Genomic DNA, 22,883 nt, shown 5'->3' on the forward strand with positions numbered 1-22,883 from the left:
TCAAAAAGGGTTCTCCTATGGGGACAGCCGAAGAACCCTTTTGGAACCCTTTTTTCTAAGAGTGTACAGTATAGGTGGTTTGGTGTGCTAGTTGTACTACGGACATGTTAGTCGGTGTCCTAGTGTCTGTTGGCACTGCAGGTGTACATACTTATAGTGTTATGACTGTTTCATACACTTTCACCCCTACAGGCCAGAGAAGAGCAAGCTGCAGACTATCCCTGGACAGCTGAATGTCACCATCGAGTGTGTGCCTCCGGACTTCTCAAGTGGGTAGTTTCCCCTATTTTCCCTAGTCCGCTGTTTACATTTGACTGAATAATATTGAACGGTTGACTGACAATCGTGCCATATAACCCATTTCATTGGTTGACAGTGCCACTGACGTCCTCCACTGTTCTCCCTCAGACACGGTGACCTCGTCGTACATCCCAGTCAAGCCCTTTGAGGAGAAGTGTGAGAGGGTCTCAGTGGAGATGGAGGAGTTTCTCCCTGAGGAGGCCAAGTACAACTACCCCTTCACTGTCTACAAGAACCACCTGTATGTCTATCCCCTGCAGCTGAAATACGACAACCAGAAGACCTTCGCAAAGGTGGGTGAAAGGTGGGAGGGAGATATGTGTGCAAATAATAACAACAACAACGCAACATGTAAAGGGTCGGTCCCATGTTTCACGAGCTGATTTAAAGGCCCCAGAAATGTTCCATACACACAAAAAACAAATTTCTCTCAAACGTTGTGCGCAAATGATGTTTTTACGTCCCTGTTAGTGAGCATTTCTCCTTTCCCAAGATAATCCATTCCACCTGACAGGTGTGGCATATCAAGAAGCTGATTAAACAGCATGCTCATTACACAGGTGCACCTTGTGCTGGGGGCAATCAAAGGCCACTCTAAAATGTGCAGTTTTGTCACATAAAACAATGCCACAGATGTATCAGGTTTTGCGGGAGCGTGCAATTGGCATGCTGACCAGAGCTTTTGCCAGAGAATTTCATGTTCATTTCTCTCCAACGTCATTTTAAAGAATTTGGCAGTATGTCCAACCGGCCTCACAACCACAGACCACGTGTAGCCACGCCATCCCAGGAACTCCACATCCAGCTTCTTCACCTGCGGGATTGTCTGAGACCAGCCACCAGGACAGCTGATGAAACTGAGGAGTATTTCTGTCTGTAATAAAGCCCTTTTGTGGGGTGAAAAATATTCTGATTGGCTTGGCCTGTCTCCCAAGTAGGGGGGAGCCCTATGGCTGCGCCCCTGCACAGTCATGTGAAATCAATAGATCAGGGCCTAATTTATTTATTTCAATTGACTAATTTCCTTGTATGAACTGTAACTCAATAAAACTGTTGAAATTGTTGCATGTTGCGTTTATATTTTTTTGTTCAGTACACATTGAGTTCAGTGGGTGATTGGGTTTACAGCTCACATTATCATTCACCGACTGTCGTCCTTCCTGGGTTGAGTTATTGTATTGACTGTCTTTTATCCTTCCAGGCAAGAAACGTAGCGGTGTGTGTACAGTTCAGAGACTCTGACGAAGAAGGCGCGGCCCCTCTAAAGGTGAGCGTTTGGATGATACTGTAACGTCTGATCGACTGAAAATGACTGGGATCCCCAGGAGTTGACAAAGTTCAAGTCACTACTACAGTGGAGTCGCGGAGGAGAGAAAAGGCCTCTTACAGAAGCTTAGCCAGTTATTACAGCTGGCAAGGGGAGATAATGAGAGCTCTCTCTCTCTCCTTCTTTCTCTCTCAATCTCTTTATCTCGCGCTCTCTCTCACGCTCTCTTTCTCTCTTTCTCTCTCTCACGCTCTCTTTCTTTCTCCCTCGCTCTCTCTTTTTCCTTCCTTCTCTCTCTCTCTCTCTCTCTCTCTCTCTCTCTCTCGTTGAGGAACATCCGCACACGTCGAATATTTGTGGGTGGAAACCTCCATTCGACGACCATGGAATAGTTTTTTCCACCAGACAGAATCCCTCACTGTTCACTGCACTCAAACAGGCTTCCACAGACCCAGTGAGAGAGATTATTTATCACACAGTCTGGCTAGGAACAAAGTCTTTTCTCGGGCATAATAAAGTGTTGACAAACAGCAGGGTCGGGCCAACGTCACAGCACACCTCTCCATTTAGCACACAGCGGAAACCAACTAGCACAGTTCCTGGACTTTACACCGGCTCTAATAGAAGGAGCGATAACCCATGTCACACTGTGCTGTAGGTTGCTGGAGCTGTATGAATTCATTACTATATTTATTTGATCATTAAAAACACAAAGAAACCGCTTCAGGTGGAGACAACATTACATAGAGTGCATTCAAAAACGACTGCATCAAGGATGAACACACTGAAGCCCAAAGGCTCATTCATTTTGGTCCTCCAATAGTGAGCGTCTGCCTCATTGATGGTGCACTGTAGTTTGCTCCATGGACTTCTATGCTTAAAATGTAGGAACAGAGATGTCTCTCAGCCCATTCTGCAGAAAAGACTGAAGATTCCAGTCGGCCCTTCTAGCCAGGGACCGGGCCTACACCCTCACTGTGTAATCATCAGACCACACTTCAGCGTGTTGTCGCCGCGGGAACAGGGTTCTGAAGGCACTGCTTTTTCCATGCTGGTACACAACCCGTAATCACATGATCTGAAACAGCGTATTCTCCACTGGAAAGAGGCCAACTATCTCTGAGACCGGGCTGGTCATTTGAGCTCTGCTCACTCTGTCCTTTCTAAGGACCACCACTCGGCATGTCCTCTCAGTTTCCTTTTGAGACAGTACTGATAATTAGGAATGATCAAACATTCCCCTTCAGACTAAGCTGATCATTTGAGCTCTGTCCTTTCTAAGGGCCTCCTTCACACACTCATACTTTGGTCAATTAGAAAATGACCCAAGGAATCAACATTGTAATTACTGCACTAAATGACCCCTCCCCCCCTTCTCCTCCTCCTCACTGTGTCCGCCCTGTCACGATCAATTATCTAGACCTCTGCCTGGACTAGCATTGAGTTTTACCCACAGTACCTTACCCCACAAAAGGCCTTCCCGTCCAGCCCAGGGTCAGAGGATCTATCTAGGTCAGGGCCACATCACACGCCTGGGCTTAGGCAGCTCAGCCGGCCCCCTCCTCCTTCCCTCTCCTGGGGTCTCCACTTAGTTTAGTTCCGTTTAAACTCTCACATCCTACATACTACATTCTCACCTCTAACTAACTTACACTGGTGAACAAGCTCGTTTTCCCCGTCGTTCGTGGCCGTGGTTTGCTTGTGTTGCAAGTATTTGAGGTGTGATTGTACAGTTCTTTAACAGCATTTCGGTCTAATTATTTCGCATTGCCCACAGATTGCTGTCGTCTTACTCACTGACATGCCCATGCAACATCAGCAGATGAGCAGTAGATTAATAATAATGTGTGTGTGTGTGTGTGTGTTTCAGTGTATCTACGGAAAGCCAGGAGAGACACTCTTCACCACCAGTGCCTGTGCGGCCGTCCTCCACCACAACCAGAGCCCTGAGTTTTACAACGAGGTCAGAGAACAATTTGCGTAATAAACCTGGCCTTTTCCCTGATTTGCTATGCCACATCAATTACTCCCTGCAATTGTTACTGTTACTGTTGGAAGTCCTCAGTGGCCAAAGTCCAGTCATTAGGGCTTCGTTAATCCTATAATCTAGCCCAGAGCAGGGGCTCTGGTCTGGCTCACACTGGGCTGGTCTGATACCCACCAGAGGGAGAGAGAGAGAGAGAGGTGAGATCAGGACACTGTCACAGACACAGAGACGTTGACTGGGACGGGGGCCATCTGGTCTATGGCATAAGGATTAGAACCCCACACACACCATCCAAGACCCCTTCACTGCTCTGATCTCTCTGGACTGCTGCTTTGGTAATGAGTTACTTTATCAGGGAGCCCTGTTTCAACAAGATTTTAAGGGAAAGGACCACACTATTCGTTGTGACACATAACCAAGTCATATTAGACCCCAGGTTGGAATTAGTTTAATGAAAGAAGCAAACGTTATTGGCTAGGCTCGCCGTGTGTCATTTCCTCTGACACAGAGCACACGTGCAGGCAGGGTGAACATTCCACTACTCACTCTTGCTGCCCCCTAGTGGTAAAGATATGAATCGTTTTGCTTTGGCTTAGTCGTACTATTTCTGACATTGAGAAATATGTACCGTTGTATCTAGAATGATAGGTTTGTGACTCGTTCTGGGGTATTTCTAATGGCACTTCCAGAAGGACTTTTTAGTTTAAAATCTTGGGTCAAGTGAGATGAGAATTTTGAAAACACTAACGTCCATGTTGATCGTGTATCGATCTGTGCAGGTAAAGATTGAGCTGCCGGTCCATGTCCATGAGAAACACCACATCCTCTTTACCTTCTACCACATCAGCTGTGAGATCAGTACCAAGACCAGCACCAAGAAGAGAGAGGGAGTGGAGTCCCTGGGTAAGACTAGGGGCGGTGTGTGTGTGTGTGTGTTTGTTTGTGTGTGTGTGTGTGTGTGTGTGTGTGTGTGTGTGTGTGTGTGTGTGTGTGTGTGTGTGTGTGTGTGTGTGTGTGTGTGTGTGTGTGTGTGTGTGTGTGTGTGTGTGTCTTCCTCCATTACCTTACCTGTTCATCCCTCCCTCTGTAACAGTGGGCTACTCCTGGTCCCCCCTGTTGAAGGACGGCAGGATGCAGTCCATAGAGCTACAGCTGCCTGTGTCTGCCACCCTGCCCCCAGGATACCTCTATGACAAGACCCAGGACGCCAAGAAGGTACAACCCTCTGTTCAGTGGAGAACACCTGGGGTCAAGGAAGAGCTATCCCCTGCTTGTGTTCTAGTGACAAATGACTGCGATGACACTGATTTAAAACATTAAAACATTTGGCGAAAGAGTACTAAAATGACATTGTTGTATTCGTGTGTTGTCACCCTTACAGTCAGCACCCGATATAAAATGGGTAGAAAACAACAAGCCACTGTTCAAAGCGAAGACCAATGTAGCGTCAACAATATACCCCCAGGTATGTCTTCTACCTGCCGACATTGAAACAACTTGGCCAAGCTGTTGTGACAAACACGCCATCAGACAGCTGTGTCCTGTGTTTCCCTGTGTAGGATCTGCACCTCCACAAGTTCTTCCAGCACTGCCAGCTGATGAGGTCCTCCTCAGAGGGAAACCCAGCAGAACTCATCAAGTATCTGAAGGTGAGAGAGACACGCCTGCTGTGGAGTATTTTACACCGTCGTTCTGTATTGCTGTCTCTCTCTGACTTTTTCTCCCCCCTCCCTCGCTCCATTTCTCTCTTTCTCCATCTCCATCCCTCCCTCCCTCCCTCTCGCTCTCTCAGTGCCTGCATGCCATGGAGACTAAGGTCATCATTAAGTTCCTCCCCACTGTGCTGATGCAGCTGTTTGAGGTCCTCAACACAGCAACCAAAGAGGCCAACGAAATCGCTGTCAACTCCACCCGGTGAGTCTGACCTCTGACCCTGTGACGTCATCATGGTCTGACCCCATGACATAGTGACATAGACATAGTCATGGTTTGTGAAAGTGAGTTACAACTGCTTTTTTGGGGGGGAAACGTTAATTCAATGGATATTTGCTGCGCTACGTAATTATCATAATTGTATTTTTTACTGAACCTTTATTTAACTAAGCCAGTTAAGAGCAAATGATTATTTGCAATGCTAATGATAATGTTCTATTCCTTCAGTGTGATTATACACATCGTTTCCCGGTGCCACGAGGAGGGGCTGGAAAACTACCTGCGCTCTTTTCTCAAGGTATAACGCCAGGCATCACACACAAGACAGTCACTAGTGACCAGAATCAAGCCTAGGATCAAGGCCTGGTCCTTGCCTTAGCTGTGATTATTAAGATGGGTGATGCATTTTCAGTTGAAAGTAACTTTTTGGGGATAATGTTGAGCTTGGATCCATTTTTCAGACCATGAAAAAGGGATCATGTAAAGGTTGTGTATTAACGGCTGTCTTTGTGTTGTGTTCCAAGTACGTGTTTGTGAACAACGGCCCAGTGTCTGGGAACTCTGGGACCACTCATGAGGTACTGGCCACCGCCGTCACAGCCATCCTCAAACAGACAGCGGACTTCAACACCAGCAACAAGCTGCTCAAGGTGTGTGTTTGTTTGTGTGTGTGTGTGTGTATGTGTGTGTGTGTGTGTGTGTGTGTGTGTGTGTGTGTGTGTGTGTGTGTGTGTGTGTGTGTGTGTGTGTGTGTGTGTGTGTGTGTGTGTGTTTGTTTGTTTGTTTGTTTGTTTGTTTGTTTGTTTGTTTGTTTGTGTGGTGCGTGCGTGTGCGTGTGTGTTGCCGGAAATCCCCCCCATATTCTCCGTCGTGGGGATATTTCCCAGGTCCCCACAAGGACAACGGCTATTATAAGCTTCAAGGTTAGGTTAAGGGTTAGGATTACAATTAGGGTTAGGTTTAAGATTATGGTTAGAGGTTAGGGCAAATAGGATTTTGAATGGAAATAAACTTTAGTTCCCTATAAGGATAGTAAAACATATATGTGTGTTTGTGGGCGTGCGTGGGTACTTGGAAATCCCCCAAAATCCTCTGTTGTGGGGACATTTCCCAGGTCCCCACAAGGACAACGGCTATAATAAGCTTAGCAGTTAGGGTTAGGAGTTAAGGTTAGGTTTAGAATTAAGGTTAGGGGTTTGGACAAATAGGATTTTGAATGGAAATAAATGTTAGTTCCCCATAAGGATAGTAAAACGTGTGTGTGTGTGTGTGTGTGTGTGTGTGTGTGTGTGTGTGTGTGTGTGTGTGTGTGTGTGTGTGTGTGTGTGTGTGTGTGTGTGTGTGTGTGTGTGTGTGTGTGTGTGCCAGCCAGCCAGCCAGCGTGCATGCTCAATCAGAAAATTGCGATTCCCATACTGACCAGCCGGTGGCACCAGCCACTTGTTCTTTGAAAGAGAATTCTCAACATTATTATGTCACCACCACTAAGAATGTTTTCACAGACATTTTCAAATGCAGTTTTCTATCTATTATCATTATACCCTGGATTATTGGACACTAAGCCTATATTACAGAGCCCAGTGGTGTTTTGACATTTGTCAGACTGTTGATATGATCTCTCTTAGTAAGTGTCCGTCCCAAATGGCACCCTGTTCCATTTATAGTGCACTAGTTTTGACCAGGGCTCTGGTCAAAAGTAGTGCACTATGTAGGGAACATGGTGGTCGAATTGGGACGCATTCTAAATGCTTCACAATTGAGGAGTAGTTCCAACGTCCTCTGTCTCTCATCCTCTTTTCTAGTATTCCTGGTTCTTCTTCGAGACCATGGCCAAGTCCATGGCCCAGTACCTGCAGGAGGGCAACAGGATCAAGGTTGGCAAATGTTCTATTCTGATGAAGGGTTTATCTTGTGTCCCACATGAAGTACGGTGTACACGCAGGCACACGCCAGCTTTCACTGGCACTCCCTCAGGTGTGTTGTTACGAAGATTCGAGAGTTCTCTGTCTTGTACATGCCAATATTTCTCTGTCGAGTGCCAGGGCGTTTCAGTTCAGTCTCTCTTTCCTCACCGTGAAAATGTGGCAACACATTCTTCCTCATTCGACATGCTTGTGTCTCTTGTGCACCGCACACACACACACACACACCACACTTACACGTTCCCAGAAATGACACTCCACTCCCACACAAGTATTTCTGTTCTCCTTTTTTTTCCCCGGAAAGTTTTTAACTTTTAGTTGAGCTGGTGATGGGGATGCTCCTAGTCATACTCTTATCTTGCCAACAGTTTCTAAACAGTCCCAGTAACATCCAGACTATGGCCTCTACTGCAGCACCTCTAAGATAAACTAAGGTTGCTGAAATAGAGCGCAGTAATAATACAATTGATAGAACGTTCTCTGGCAAAGTTGAGGATGTTACAAGCTGTGCACATTTCAGAGAGTTTAACCTCTTAGCCAGCCTTCTATTGGGAAAGAAACCTGTTTCTCAATGAGTAGAAGCGCACACTTCCTATTAGGTAATATAAGATTGATATATATATGTCGTTTACTTTGGTCTCATTGAACTGAATATGTTTTACCAGATGCCCCGTGCCCAGAGGTTTCCAGACAGTTTCCACCAGGCCCTACAGTCCCTACTACTGTCCATCATGCCTCACATCACCATCCGCCATGTTGAGATTCCCGAGGAGGCCCGCTGTGTCAACCTCAGCCTGGCTGGCTTCATCAAGGTCAGGCCCCCATACACTACAGGCCCCCATACATTACCTGAACCACACAGGACAGAAATAATACCAAATACATTATCGCTGCTCGGGGGGGGGGGGGGGGATTTACTGTTAATATCACAGGAAGTTGGTGGCACCTTAATTGGGAGAGGATGGGCTCCTGGTGATGGCTGGAGCGGAATCAGTGGAATGGTGTCAAATACATCAAACACATGGTTTCCACATGTGTTCGATGCCATTTTGTTCGCTCCGTTCCAGCCGTTATTATGAGCCGTCCTCCCCTCAGCGGCCTGCTGTGGTTGATATTGAAGGTCCAGGTCGAACACCAAACTCCCTTCCGATAGCAACGGTAATGTGTGGTGAACTCCGTGTACTGCAAGTCAAGCACTGTATATGAAAGATGGTCTTGGTGTGCTTAGTTGGTTAGTCCTGGTCTTGGTTAGTCCTCCTAATCTGTGGCCCCCTTCCACAGCGCTGTCTCACCTTCATGAACAGAGGCTTTGGCTTCAGCCTGGTCAACGACTACATGTGTGGCTTCACCCTTAAAGACCCCAAGGTACTGGACAATAGCAACAACCCCTCTTCTCTACCATGTCTGATTATGTATTCTTATTGCAACAGTGGAACAACAACACAGCCCTGTATACAGGCCTCTATTGACAGTACATGTGTTGTGTGTGGCACTGGTAGTCAAATATATGCTTCAGCATATTTGACTAACTGATTAAAATCAACATAACATTTTATGGAAATGTTGATGGAAATCCTCTAATCTTTTTTTATTTTCAGGATGAAAAAATAGTATCTTGTTTGTTTAATCTTGTTTTGTAACGCTGGAGTTGTTTGTTGACCGACAGGTCTTGACCGAGATGAAGTTTGACTTCCTCATGACGGTGTGTAACCACGAGCACTACATCCCGCTTAACCTGCCCATGGCTTTTGGACGCACCAAGCTGCAGAGAGTTCAGGGTAAGCTGCTCTCTCGCCATGCGCCTCTGTCCGGTCAACTCCCTACCTGCATTTGATCCCTGCCACTGCCACACACGTAATCCTGGGAGGCACAAATTAGGCCTTCCTGTTCTGCATTGCTGCTGGTTTTCCTTTGTCCTGGTCACTTAAAGGGACATTTCACCACTTTTCAACCTAATATTCATCCTCAATATCAATTGAAATGTTATTTGTCACATGTGCCAAATACAACAGGTGTAGACCTTACAGTGAAATACTTACTTACAAGCCCTTAACCAACAATGCCGTTTTAAGAGAAATACCTGTTAAGTTAAAAAAAAAAAAAAAAAAAATGGATAAGTAAAAAATGAGAAATAAAAGTAACAAATAATTAAAGAGCAGCGGTAAAATAACAATAGCATGGCTATATATACAGGGGGTACCGGTACGAGTTTGAAAAGTGGTGAACTTTCCCTTTAATGTATCAATTATTGTAACTGTATTGCAAAAACCAGTATACACTACGAAGACCAAAGCTGTGCTCCTATGATCTGTTACATCACCCTCACTTACAAACCACAACCCCCCCCCTCCCCCCGCCACTAATCTGCCTCATTAGTTTGGCCCACTCACCAGTTCACACACAAGTCTATTACAGAGCAGACCATGCGGAGTCCAGCAAAAGGAGGGTTGTAAAAGGAATTCTATGACTGTTTTTCACCCCACCACAGCCATAGTGTGTTCTGATAATACTAATGCATGGTATGTTCATTTAATTTCCTAATTTTTCTCCTCCCTTTTGTTTTGTTTTGCTTGTGGTCGTTAGATTTTATTTCGTACGCGACGGAGATTTTTGGCGCAGTAGGTAGGTGATGCCTCCACAACATCAACCGACACGTTTGCAGTTTGAACGCCAACTGACACCGCACGCCACTAACCAACCCATTTCTGCTAGCCCCGTCTATCCAGGACACTCATTAATTCACTCTTCATGATTGCTAACATCCTCCATACCACCTGCTTTGGCCAATGCTTTGTAGTGGCCTGGAGTTTGTCACACTTCTTGCTGGCTTGGATCGTGGAAATCAAATAAATTTTCTTCTCTTGAATGTTTTGATTGATGATTTCAGACTTGAAAGACGAGGGGAGAGTCTTTCATGCTGCCTCTGCCTGTGGGACTACTGCATTCTTTCTCACTCTCTCTGCCTTCACTTCTCTCTCTCTCTCTGCCTTCTCTCTCTCTGCCTTCACTTCTTTCTCTTTTTCTTTCTCTCACTCTCTGCCTTCACTTCTCTCTCTGCCTTTTTCTCTCCTCTCTCTCTCTCTCTCTTTCTTTCTCTCACTCTCTACCTTCACTTTCTCTCACTCTCTCTCTCTCTTCACTTCTCTCACTCTCTGCCTTCACTTCTCTCTCTGCCTCCTCTCTCTATCTCTCTCTTTCTCTCACTCTCTCTGCATTCACTTCTCTCTATCTCTGCCTTCTCTCTCTGCCTTCTCCTCTCTCTCTGCCTTTTCTCTCTGCCTTCTCTCTCTCTCTTTCTTTCTCTCACTCTCTCTTTCTTTCTCTCACTCTCTCTGCCTTCACTTCTCCCTCTCTGCCTTCTTCTCTCTCTCTCTTTCTTTCTCTCACTCTCTGCCTTCACTTCTCTCTCTCTCTGCCTTCTCTCTCTGCCTTTTCCTCTCTCTCTCGCTCTCTTTCTTTCTCTCTCACACTGCCTTCTCCTCTCTCTCTCTTTCTTTCTCTCTTTCTGCCTTCACTTCTCTCTCTGCATTCTCATCTCTCTCTCTCTCTCTGCCTTCACTTCTCTCTATATCTGCCTTCTCTCTGCCTTCTCTCTCTCTCTCTCTCTCTCTCTCTTTCTCTCTCTCTCTCTCTCTCTGTCTCTGTCTCTCTCTCTCTCTCTGTCTATCATTCCAAATCTCTAGTCTTGTTAGTCCTGTCTGACTGTAGTAAAGCACCATTAACAGTTCAGAGAGAAACTGAGGGGAAATCAGAAAACAACCTGTGTGGGATTATTTAAACACATTTCTTAAACACACAATATTTAATCAATAACACTCACACCTTATATTTTACTGTAGTGGAGAGATGTCTTTGGCCTAAACCCACACATATAGCCTACATCTCTAAACATGTTATATACATTTTTACATTTGATATACACAGGTAACTACCAAAATAATGGAAACACTTAAGTAAATGAGGAATACAAAGTATATTAAAAGCAGGTGCTTCCACACAGGTGTGGTTCCTGAGTTTATCAAGCAATTAGCATCCCATCATGCTCAGGGTCATGTATAAAAATGCTGGGCAGGCCATTATTTTGGCTACCTCGGCTATGCCCCTATAGGATGACAATGCCCCTCTCCACAGGGCACGAGTGGTCACTCAATGGTTTGATGAGCATGAAAACGATGTAAACCAAATGGCATGGCCGTCTCAGTCACCAGATCTCAACCCAATTGAACACTTATGGGAGATTCTGGAGCTGCGCCTGAGACAGCGTTTTCCAACACCATCAACAAAGCACCAAATGATGGAATTTCTCTTGGAAGAATGGTGTCGCATCCCTCCAATAGAGTTCCAGACACTTGTAGAATCAATGCCAAGATGCTTTGAAGCTGCTCTGCCTCGTGGTTTATTTCTTTGGGGTTCATGCTCTCACAGGTTTTTCTCTGATTTCCCTCATTAGAGGTGGTGGTGTTTCTCTCATTTCCCTCATTGGTGGTGGTGTTTCTCTCAATTCCTTCATTAGAGGTGGTGGTGTTTCTCTCATTTCCCTCATTAGAGGTGGTGGTGTTTCTCTCATTTCCTTCAGAGGTGGTGGTGTTTCTCTCACTTCCTTCATTAGAGGTGGTGGTGTTTGTCTGATTTCCCTCATTGGAGGTGGTGGTGTTTCTCTCATTTCCCTCATTAGAGGTGGTGGTGTTTCTCTCATTTCCCTCATTTCAGGTGGTGGTGTTTCTCTCATTTCCCTCATTAGAAGTGGTGGTGTTTGTCTCATTTCCCTCATTGGTGGTGGTGTTTCTCTCATTTCCTTCATTAGAGGTGGTGGTGTTTGTCTGATTTCCCTCATTAGAAGTGGTGTGTTTGGCTCATTTCCCTCATTAGAGGTGGTGGTGTTTCTCTCATTTCCCTCATTTCAGGTGGTGGTGTTTCTCTAATTTCCCTCATTAGAAGTGGTGGTGTTTCTTTCATTTCCCTCATTGGTGGTGGTGTTTCTCTAATTTCCTTCATTAGAGGTGGTGGTGTTTGTCTCATTTCCCTCATTAGAGGTGGTGGTGTTTCTCTCATTTCCCTCATTAGAGGTGGTGGTGTTTCTCTCATTTCCCTCATTAGAGGTGGTGGTGTTTGTCTGATTTCCCTCATTGGAGGTGGTGGTGTTTCTCTGATTTCCCTCATTGGAGGTGGTGGTGTTTGTCTGATTTCCCTCATTGGAGGTGGTGGTGTTTGTCTGATTTCCCTCATTGGAGGTGGTGGTGTTTGTCTGATTTACCTCATTGGAGGTGGTGGTGTTTGTCTGATTTCCCTCATTGGAGGTGGTGGTGTTTGTCTGATTTCCCTCATTGGAGGTGGTAGTGTTTCTCTCATTTCCCTCATTAGAGGTGGTGGTGTTTGTCTGATTTCCCTCATTGGAGGTGGTGGTGTTTCTCTCATTTCCCTCATTAGAGGTGGTGGTGTTTGTCTGATTTCCCTCATTGGAGGTGGTGGTGTTTGTCTGATTTCCCTCATTAGAGGTGGTGGTGTTTCTCTCATTTCCCTCATTAGAGGTGGTGGTTTTTGTCTGATTTCCCTCATTAGAGGTGGTGGTGTTTGTCTGATTTCCCTCATTGGAGGTGGTGGTGTTTGTCTGATTTCCCTCATTAGAGGTGGTGGTGTTTCTCTCATTTCCCTCATTAGAGGTGGTGGTGTTTGTCTGATTTCCCTCATTAGAGGTGGTGGTGTTTGTCTGATTTCCCTCATTAGAGGTGGTGGTGTTTTGTCTAAATTTCCCTCATTGGAGGTGGTGGTTTTTGTCTGATTTCCCTCATTGGAGGTGGTGGTGTTTCTCTCATTTCCCTCATTAGAGGTGGTAGTGTTTGTCTGATTTCCCTCATTAGAGATGGTGGTGTTTGTCTGATTTCCCTCATTAGAGGTGGTGGTGTTTGTCTGATTTCCCTCATTAGAGATGGTGGTGTTTGTCTGATTTCCCTCATTAGAGGTGGTGGTGTTTGTCTGATTTCCCTCATTGGAGGCGGTGGTGTTTGTCTGATTTCCCTCATTAGAGGTGGTGGTGTTTCTCTCATTTCCCTCATTGGAGGTGGTGGTGTTTGTCTGATTTCCCTCATTAGTGGTGGTGGTGTTTGTCTGATTTCCCTCATTAGAGGTGGTGGGTTTCTCTCATTTCCTTCATTAGAGGTGGTGGTGTTTCTCTCATTTCCCTCATTAGAGGTGGTGGTGTTTATTTTATTTCCCTCATTAGAGGTGGTGGTGTTAGTCTGATTTCCCTCATTAGAGGTGGTGGTGTTTCTCTCATTTCCCTCATTGGAGGTGGTGGTGTTTGTCTGATTTCCCTCATTAGAGGTGGTGGTGTTTGTCTGATTTCCCTCATTAGAGGTGGTGGTGTTTCTCTCATTTCCCTCATTAGAGGTGGTGGTGTTTCTCTCATTTCCCTCATTTCAGGTGATGGTGTTTGTCTGATTTCCCTCATTAGAGGTGGTGGTGTTTCTCTCATTTCCTTCATTAGAGGTGGTGGTGTTTGTCTGATTTCCCTCATTAGAGGTGGTGGTGTTTCTCTCATTTCCCTCATTGGAGGTCGTGGTGTTTTGCATTGGAGAAAAAGGTTGCTGAGTCAGTGTGTTCAACATGTGATGTTGTCGCATTCCTCCCTGGAATTTGTCAGACACATCGTTCCATGAGTGAAACAACAGGATATCTACCATGTCACTTGAATGCTACCAGTCAGATTGAAGTCAAAGATGCACCCCTTTATATTACAGCAGGGTAGTCTGCACCTGCTGCTAGTACCCGTATGTGTTTCCTATGTAGTGCCCTTCTTTTCACCGGAGCGCCCTATTCACTATATAATGCACTGCTTTTGGCCAGGGAATAGGGTAGGGTGTGATTTAGGGCATGACCTAACCATGTTGACCTATGACCCCAGATCAGAGCCTGGAGTCTGCGCTGACGGAGGATTACTGTAAGAACCACTTCCTGGTTGGTCTGCTGCTGAGGGAGGTGGCCGAGGCCCTGCAGGGGTCACCAGAGGTCAGACAGCTGGCCGTGGCCGTCCTGAAGAACCTGCTCATCAAACACGCCATGGACGACCGTTACACCCAGTACAAGGTGAGGAGGAGGGGACAGACAGACCAGTACACCAATAGAATATGAGGAGGAGAGACAGACAGACCACTACACCAATACAATATGAGGAGGAGAGACAGACAGACCAGTACACCAATAGAATATGAGGAGGAGAGACAGACAGACCACTACACCAATACAATATGAGGAGGAGAGACAGACAGACTGCTACACCAGTACAAGGTGAGGAGGGGGGAGACAGACAGACAGACTGCTACACCAGTACAAGGTGAGGAGGGGGGAGACAGTCAGACTGCTACACCAGTACAACATGAGGAGGGGGGAGACAGTCAGACTGCTACACCAGTACAACGTGAGGAGGGGGGAGACAGACAGACTGCTACACCAGTACAACATGAGGAGGGGGGAGACAGTCAGACTGCTACACCAGTACAACGTGAGGAGGGGGGAGACAGACAGACTGCTACACCAGTACAACATGAGGAGGGGGGAGACAGTCAGACTGCTACACCAGTACAAGGTGAGGAGAGGGGAGACAGACAGATTGCTACACCAGTACAAGGTGAGGAGGGGGGAGACAGACAGTCAGACTGCTACACCAGTACAAGGTGAGGAGGGGGGAGACAGACAGACTGCTACACCAGTACAATGTGAGGAGGGGGGAGACAGTCAGACTGCTACACCAGTACAAGGTGAGGAGGGGGGAGACAGACAGACTGCTACACCAGTACAAGGTGAGGAGGGGGAGACAGACAGACTGCTACACCAGTACAATGTGAGGAGGGGGGAGACAGACAGACTGCTACACCAGTACAAGGTGAGGAGGGGGGAGACAGTCAGACTGCTACACCAGTACAAGGTGAGGAGGGGGGAGACAGACAGACTGCTACACCAGTACAAGGTGAGGAGGGGGGAGACAGTCAGACTGCTACACCAGTACAATGTGAGGAGGGGGAGACAGACAGACTGCTACACCAGTACAAAGTGAGGAGGGGGGAGACAGACAGACTGCTACACCAGTACAAGGTGAGGAGGGGGGAGACAGTCAGACTGCTACACCAGTACAATGTGAGGAGGGGGAGACAGACAGACTGCTACACCAGTACAAGGTGAGGAGGGGGGAGACAGACAGACTGCTACACCAGTACAAGGTGAGGAGGGGGGAGACAGACAGACTGATACACCAGTACAAGGTGAGGAGAGGGGAGACAGACAGACTGCTACACCAGTACAAGGTGAGGAGGGGGGAGACAGTCAGACTGCTACACCAGTACAATGTGAGGAGGGGGAGACAGACAGACTGCTACACCAGTACAAGGTGAGGAGGGGGGAGACAGTCAGACTGCTACACCAGTACAAGGTGAGGAGGGGGGAGACAGACAGACTGCTACACCAGTACAAGGTGAGGAGGGGGGAGACAGTCAGACTGCTACACCAGTACAAGGTGAGGAGGGGGGAGACAGACAGATTGCTACACCAGTACAAGGTGAGGAGAGGGGAGACAGACAGACTGCTACACCAGTACAAGGTGAGGAGGGGGGAGACAGTCAGACTGCTACACCAGTACAATGTGAGGAGGGGGGAGACAGACAGACTGCTACACCAGTACAATGTGAGGAGGGGGGAGACAGTCAGACTGCTACACCAGTACAATGTGAGGATGGGGAGACAGTCAGACTGCTACACCAGTACAATGTGAGGAGGGGGGAGACAGACAGACTGCTACACCAGTACAATGTGAGGATGGGGAGACAGACAGACTGCTACACCAGTACAATGTGAGGAGGGGGGAGACAGTCAGACTGCTACACCAGTACAAGGTGAGGAGGGGGGAGACAGTCAGACTGCTACACCAGTACAAAGTGAGGAGGGGGGAGACAGTCAGACTGCTACACCAGTACAAGGTGAGGAGGGGGGAGACAGACAGACTGCTACACCAGTACAATGTGAGGAGGGGGGAGACAGTCAGACTGCTACACCAGTACAAGGTGAGGAGGGGGGAGACAGACAGACTGCTACACCAGTACAATGTGAGGAGGGGGGAGACAGACAGACTGCTACACCAGTACAATGTGAGGAGGGGGGAGACAGACAGACTGCTACACCAGTACAATGTGAGGAGGGGGGAGACAGACAGACTGCTACACCAGTACAATGTGAGGAGGGGGGAGACAGTCAGACTGCTACACCAGTACAATGTGAGGAGGGGGGAGACAGACAGACTGCTACACCAGTACAATGTGAGGAGGGGGGAGACAGACAGACTGCTACACCAGTACAATGTGAGGAGGGGGGAGACAGTCAGACTGCTACACCAGTACAAGGTGAGGAGGGGGGAGACAGTCAGACTGCTACACCAGTACAATGTGAGGAGGGGGGAGACAGACAGACTGCTACACCAGTACAATGTGAGGAGGGGGGAGACAGACAGACTGCTACACCAGTACAATGTGAGGAGGGGGGAGACAGACAGACTGCTACACCAGTACAATGTGAGGAGGGGGAGACAGACAGACTGCTACACCAGTACAACATGAGGAGGGGGGAGACAGACAGACTGCTACACCAGTACAATGTGAGGAGGGGGGAGACAGACAGACTGCTACACCAGTACAAGGTGAGGAGGGGGGAGACAGACAGACTGCTACACCAGTACAATGTGAGGAGGGGGAGACAGACAGACTGCTACACCAGTACAACGTGAGGAGGGGGGAGACAGACAGACTGCTACACCAGTACAATGTGAGGAGGGGGGAGACAGACAGACTGCTACACCAGTACAACGTGAGGAGGGGGGAGACAGTCAGACTGCTACACCAGTACAATGTGAGGAGGGGGAGACAGACAGACTGCTACACCAGTACAACGTGAGGAGGGGGGAGACAGACAGACTGCTACACCAGTACAATGTGAGGAGGGGGGAGACAGACAGACTGCTACACCAGTACAACGTGAGGAGGGGGGAGACAGACAGACTGCTACACCAGTACAATGTGAGGAGGGGGAGACAGACAGACTGCTACACCAGTACAACGTGAGGAGGGGGGAGACAGACAGACTGCTACACCAGTACAATGTGAGGAGGGGGAGACAGACAGACTGCTACACCAGTACAACGTGAGGAGGGGGGAGACAGTCAGACTGCTACACCAGTACAAGGTGAGGAGGGGGGAGACAGACAGACTGCTACACCAGTACAAGGTGAGGAGGGGGGAGACAGACAGACTGCTACACCAGTACAAGGTGAGGAGGGGGGAGACAGTCAGACTGCTACACCAGTACAACGTGAGGAGGGGGGAGACAGACAGACTGCTACACCAGTACAATGTGAGGAGGGGGGAGACAGACAGACTGCTACACCAGTACAAGGTGAGGAGGGGGGAGACAGACAGACTGCTACACCAGTACAAGGTGAGGAGAGGGGAGACAGACAGACTGCTACACCAGTACAAGGTGAGGAGGGGGGAGACAGTCAGACTGCTACACCAGTACAAGGTGAGGAGGGGGAGACAGACAGACTGCTACACCAGTACAAGGTGAGGAGGGGGAGACAGACAGACAGACTGCTACACCAGTACAAGGTGAGGAGGGGGGAGACAGTCAGACTGCTACACCAGTACAACATGAGGAGGGGGGAGACAGTCAGACTGCTACACCAGTACAACGTGAGGAGGGGGGAGACAGACAGACTGCTACACCAGTACAACATGAGGAGGGGGAGACAGTCAGACTGCTACACCAGTACAACGTGAGGAGGGGGGAGACAGACAGACTGCTACACCAGTACAACATGAGAAGGGGGGAGACAGTCAGACTGCTACACCAGTACAAGGTGAGGAGAGGGGAGACAGACAGATTGCTACATCAGTACAAGGTGAGGAGGGGGGAGACAGACAGTCAGACTGCTACACCAGTACAAGGTGAGGAGGGGGGAGACAGACAGACTGCTACACCAGTACAATGTGAGGAGGGGGGAGACAGTCAGACTGCTACACCAGTACAAGGTGAGGAGGGGGGAGACAGACAGACTGCTACACCCAGTACAAGGTGAGGAGGGGGAGACAGTCAGAGCTACACCAGTACAATGTGAGAGGGGAGAAGACAGACTGCTACCCCAGTACAAAGTGAGGAGGGGGAGACAGACAGACTGCTACACCAGTACAAGGTGAGGAGGGGGGAGACGTCAGACTGCTACACCAGTACAATGTGAGGAGGGGGAGACAGACAGACTGCTACACCAGTACAAGGTGAGGAGGGGGAGACAGACAGACTGCTACACCAGTACAAGGTGAGGAGGGGGAGACAGACAGACTGATACACAGTACAAGGTGAGGAGAGGGGAGACAGACAGACTGCTACACCAGTACAAGGTGAGGAGGGGGGAGACAGTCAGACTGCTACACCAGTACAATGTGAGGAGGGAGACAGACAGACTGCTACACCAGTACAAGGTGAGGATGGGAGGACAGTCAGACTGCTACACACAGTAATGTGAGGAGGGGGGAGACAGACAGAACTGCTACACCAGTACAATGTGAGGAGGGGGAGACAGACAGACTGCTACACCGTTACAAGTGAGGAGGGGGGGAACAGTCAGACTGCTACACCAGTACAAGGTGAGGAGGGGGGAGACAGACAGACTGCTACACCAGTACAATGTGAGGAGGGGGGAGACAGTCAGACTGCTACACCAGTTACAATGGAGGAGGGGGGAGACAGTCAGACTGCTACACCAGTACAAGTGAGGAGGGGGGAGACAGACAGACTGCTACACAGTACAAGGTGAGGAGGGGGAGACAGCAGACTGCTACACCAGTACAATGTGAGGAGGGGGAGACAGACAGACTGCACACCAGTACAAGTGAGGAGGGGGGAGACAGTCAGACTGCTACACCAGTACAAGTGAGGAGGGGAGACAGACAGACTGCTACACCAGTACAAGTGAGGAGGGGGGAGACAGACAGACTGCTACACCAGTACAATGTGAGGAGGGGAGACAGACAGACTGCTACACCAGTACAAAGTGAGGAGGGGGGAGACAGCAGACTGCTACACCAGTACAAGGTGAGGAGGGGGAGACAGTCAGACTGCTACAACCAGTACAAAGTGAGGAGGGGGAGACAGTCAGACTGCTACACCAGTACAATGTGAGGAGGGGAGACAGCAGACTGCTACACCAGTACAAGAGTGAGGAGGGGGAGACAGACAGACTGTACACCAGTACAATGGAGGAGGGGGGAGACAGACAGACTGCTACACCAGTACAATGTGAGGAGGGGGGAGACAGACAGACTGCTACACCAGTACAATGTGAGGAGGGGGGAGACAGACAGACAGCGTACACCAGTACAATGTGAGGAGGGGGAGACAGACAGACTGCTACACAGTACAATGTGAGGAGGGGGGAGCAGACAGACTGCTACACCAGTACAAATGTGAGGAGGGGGAGACAGACAGACTGCTACACCAGTACAATGGTGAGGAGGGGGGAGACAGACAGACGCTACACCAGTACAATGTGAGGAGGGGGAGACAGCAGACTGCTACACCAGACACAGTGAGAGGGGGGAGGGGGAGAGAGCAGACAGACTGCTACACCAGTACAATGGGAGAGGGGGAGACAGAAGACTGCTACACAGTACATGTGAGGAGGGGGGAGACAGTCAGACTGCTACACCAGTACAAGTGAGAGGGGGGGACAGCAGACTGCTACACCAGTACAATGTGAGGAGGGGGGAGACAGACAGACTGCTACACCAGTACAATGTGAGGAGGGGGGAGACAGTCAGACTGCTACACCAGTACATGTGAGGAGGGGGAGACAGACAGACTGCTACACCAGTACAATGTGAGGAGGGGGGAGACAGACAGACTGCTACACCGTACAATGTGAGGAGGGGGGAGACAGACAGACTGCTACACCAGTACAATGTGAGGAGGGGAGACAGAAGACTGCTACACCAGTACAAGTGAGGAGGGGGGAAACAGACAGACTGCTACACCAGTACAAGGTGGGAGGAGGGGAGGACAGTCAGACTGCTACACCAGTACAAGTGAGGAGGGGGAGACAGACAGACTGCTACAACAGTACATGTGAGGAGGGGGGAGACAGTCAGACTGCTACACCAGTACAATGTGAGGAGGGGAGACAGTCAGACTGCTACACCAGTACAATGTGAGGAGGGGGGAGACAGACAGACTGCTACACCAGTACAATGTGAGGATGGGGAGACAGACAGACTGCTACACCAGTACAATGTGAGGAGGGGGAGACAGTCAGACTGCTACACCATACAAGGTGAGGAGGGGGGAGACCGTACAGACTGCTACACCAGTACACATGAGGAGGGGGGAGACAACAGACTGCTACACCAGTACAACGTGAGGAGGGGGGAGACAGACAGACTGTACACCAGTACAACATGAGGAGGGGGGAGACAGACAGACTGCTACACCAGTACAGTGAGGAGGGGGGAGACAGACAGACTGCTACACCAGTAACATGAGGAGGGGAGACAGCAGACTGCTACACCAGTACAAGGTGAGGAGAGGGGAGACAGACAGATGCTACACAAGTACAAGGTGATGTGAGGAGGGGGGAGACAGACATCAGACTGCTACACCAGTACAAGGTGAGGAGGGGGAGACAGACAGACTGCTACACCAGTACAATGTGAGGAGGGGGGAGACAGTCAGACTGCTACACCAGTACAAGGTGAGGAGGGGGGAGACAGACAGACTGACTACACCAGGTACAAGGTGAGGAGGGGGGAGACAGTCAGACTGCTACACCAGTACAATGTGAGGAGGGGGAGACAGACAGACTGCTACACCAGTACAAGGTGAGGAGGGGGGAGACAGACAGACTGCTACACCAGTACAATGTGAGGAGGGGGGAGACAGTCAGACTGCTACACCAGTACAATGTGAGGAGGGGGAGACAGACAGACTGCTACACAGTAACAAGTGAGGAGGGGGGAGACAGACAGACTGCACACACCAGTACAAGTGAGGAGGGGGAGGACAGACAGACTGATACTACAGTACAGTGAGGAGAGGGGAGACAGACAGACTGCTACACCAGTACAAGTGAGGAGGGGGGGACAGTCAGACTGCTACACCAGTACAATGTGAGGAGGGGGAGACAGACAGACTGCTACACCAGTACAAGGTGAGGAGGGGGGAGACAGTCAGACTGCTACACCAGTACAAGGGAGGAGGGGGGAGACAGACAGACTGCTACACCCGTACAATGTGAGGAGGGGGGAGACAGCAGACTGCTACACCAGTACAAGGTGAGGAGGGGGAGACAGACAGACTGCTACACCTACAATGTGAGGAGAGGGGAGACAGACAGACTGCTACACCAGTACAAGGAGTGAGGAGGGGGGAGACAGTCAGACTGCTACACCAGTACAAAGTGAGGAGGGGGGAGACAGCAGACGCTACACACAGTACAATGTGAGGAGGGGGGAGACAGACAGAACTGCTACACCGTACAATGTGAGGAGGGGGAGACAGTCAGACTGCTACACCAGTACAATGTGAGGAGGGGAGACAGCACAGACTGCTACACCAGTACAAGTGAGAGGGGGGAGACAGACAGACTGCTACACCAGTACAATGGAGGAGGAGGGACAGACGACTGTACACCAGTACAAAGTAGGAGGGGGGAGACGCAGACTGCTACACCGTACAAGTGAGGAGGGGGAGACAGTCAGACTGCTACACCAGTACAAGGTGAGGAGGGGGGAGACAGTCAGACTGCTACACCAGTACAAGGTGAGGAGGGGGGAGACAGACAGACTGCTACACCAGTACAATGTGAGGAGGGGGGAGACAGAGACAGATGCTACACCAGTACAAGGTGAGGAGGGGGAGACAGACAGACTGCTACACCAGTACAATGTGAGGAGGGGGAGACAGACAGACTGCTACACCAGTACAATGTGAGGAGGGGGGAGACAGACAGACTGCTACACCAGTACAAGTGAGGAGGGGGAGACAGACAGACTGCTACACCAGTACAAGTGAGGAGGGGGAGACAGACAGACTGCTACACCAGTACAAGGTGAGGAGGGGGGAGACAACAGACTGCTACACCAGTACAATGTGAGGAGGGGGGAGACAGTCAGACTGCTACACCAGTACAATGTGAGGAGGGGGAGACAGACAGACTGCTACACCAGTACAATGTGAGAGGGGGGAGACAGACAGACTGCTACCCACAGTACAATGTGGAGGAGGGGGGAGACAGACAGACTGCTACACCAGTACAATGTGAGGAGGGGGGAGACAGACAGACTGCACACCAGTACAAGTGAGGGAGGGAGAGGAGAGACCAGAGGAGCTAGACAAGACTGCTACACCAGTACAATGTGAGGAGGGGGGAGACAGTCAGACTGCTACACCA

The 22,883-nt window shown here is 49.2% G+C and overlaps 1 protein-coding gene across 2 annotated transcripts in view; it reads left to right on the plus strand.

Moving 5' to 3' along the window:
• The window catches only part of LOC120049670 (dedicator of cytokinesis protein 11-like), a 135,815-nt gene that overhangs the window by 42,631 nt on the left and 70,301 nt on the right, over positions 1–22,883 (plus strand). Inside the window, exons 16-32 of one of the 2 annotated variants that reach the window (XM_038996016.1) lie at positions 193–269; positions 409–593; positions 1,502–1,567; positions 3,438–3,530; positions 4,334–4,457; positions 4,648–4,769; positions 4,936–5,019; positions 5,114–5,203; positions 5,347–5,468; positions 5,715–5,784; positions 6,011–6,136; positions 7,289–7,360; positions 8,074–8,220; positions 8,690–8,773; positions 9,075–9,186; positions 9,992–10,030; positions 14,310–14,491. In XM_038996016.1, coding sequence (XP_038851944.1) covers positions 193–269; positions 409–593; positions 1,502–1,567; positions 3,438–3,530; positions 4,334–4,457; positions 4,648–4,769; positions 4,936–5,019; positions 5,114–5,203; positions 5,347–5,468; positions 5,715–5,784; positions 6,011–6,136; positions 7,289–7,360; positions 8,074–8,220; positions 8,690–8,773; positions 9,075–9,186; positions 9,992–10,030; positions 14,310–14,491 — 1,795 coding nt within the window. The remainder of the gene's footprint in view (positions 1–192; positions 270–408; positions 594–1,501; positions 1,568–3,437; positions 3,531–4,333; positions 4,458–4,647; positions 4,770–4,935; positions 5,020–5,113; positions 5,204–5,346; positions 5,469–5,714; positions 5,785–6,010; positions 6,137–7,288; positions 7,361–8,073; positions 8,221–8,689; positions 8,774–9,074; positions 9,187–9,991; positions 10,031–14,309; positions 14,492–22,883) is intronic. The other variant, XM_038996017.1, reaches the window with a different exon arrangement.

The sequence above is a fragment of the Salvelinus namaycush genome, chromosome 6 (assembly GCF_016432855.1).
Source record: "Salvelinus namaycush isolate Seneca chromosome 6, SaNama_1.0, whole genome shotgun sequence".
Taxonomy (NCBI): Eukaryota; Metazoa; Chordata; class Actinopteri; order Salmoniformes; family Salmonidae; genus Salvelinus; species Salvelinus namaycush.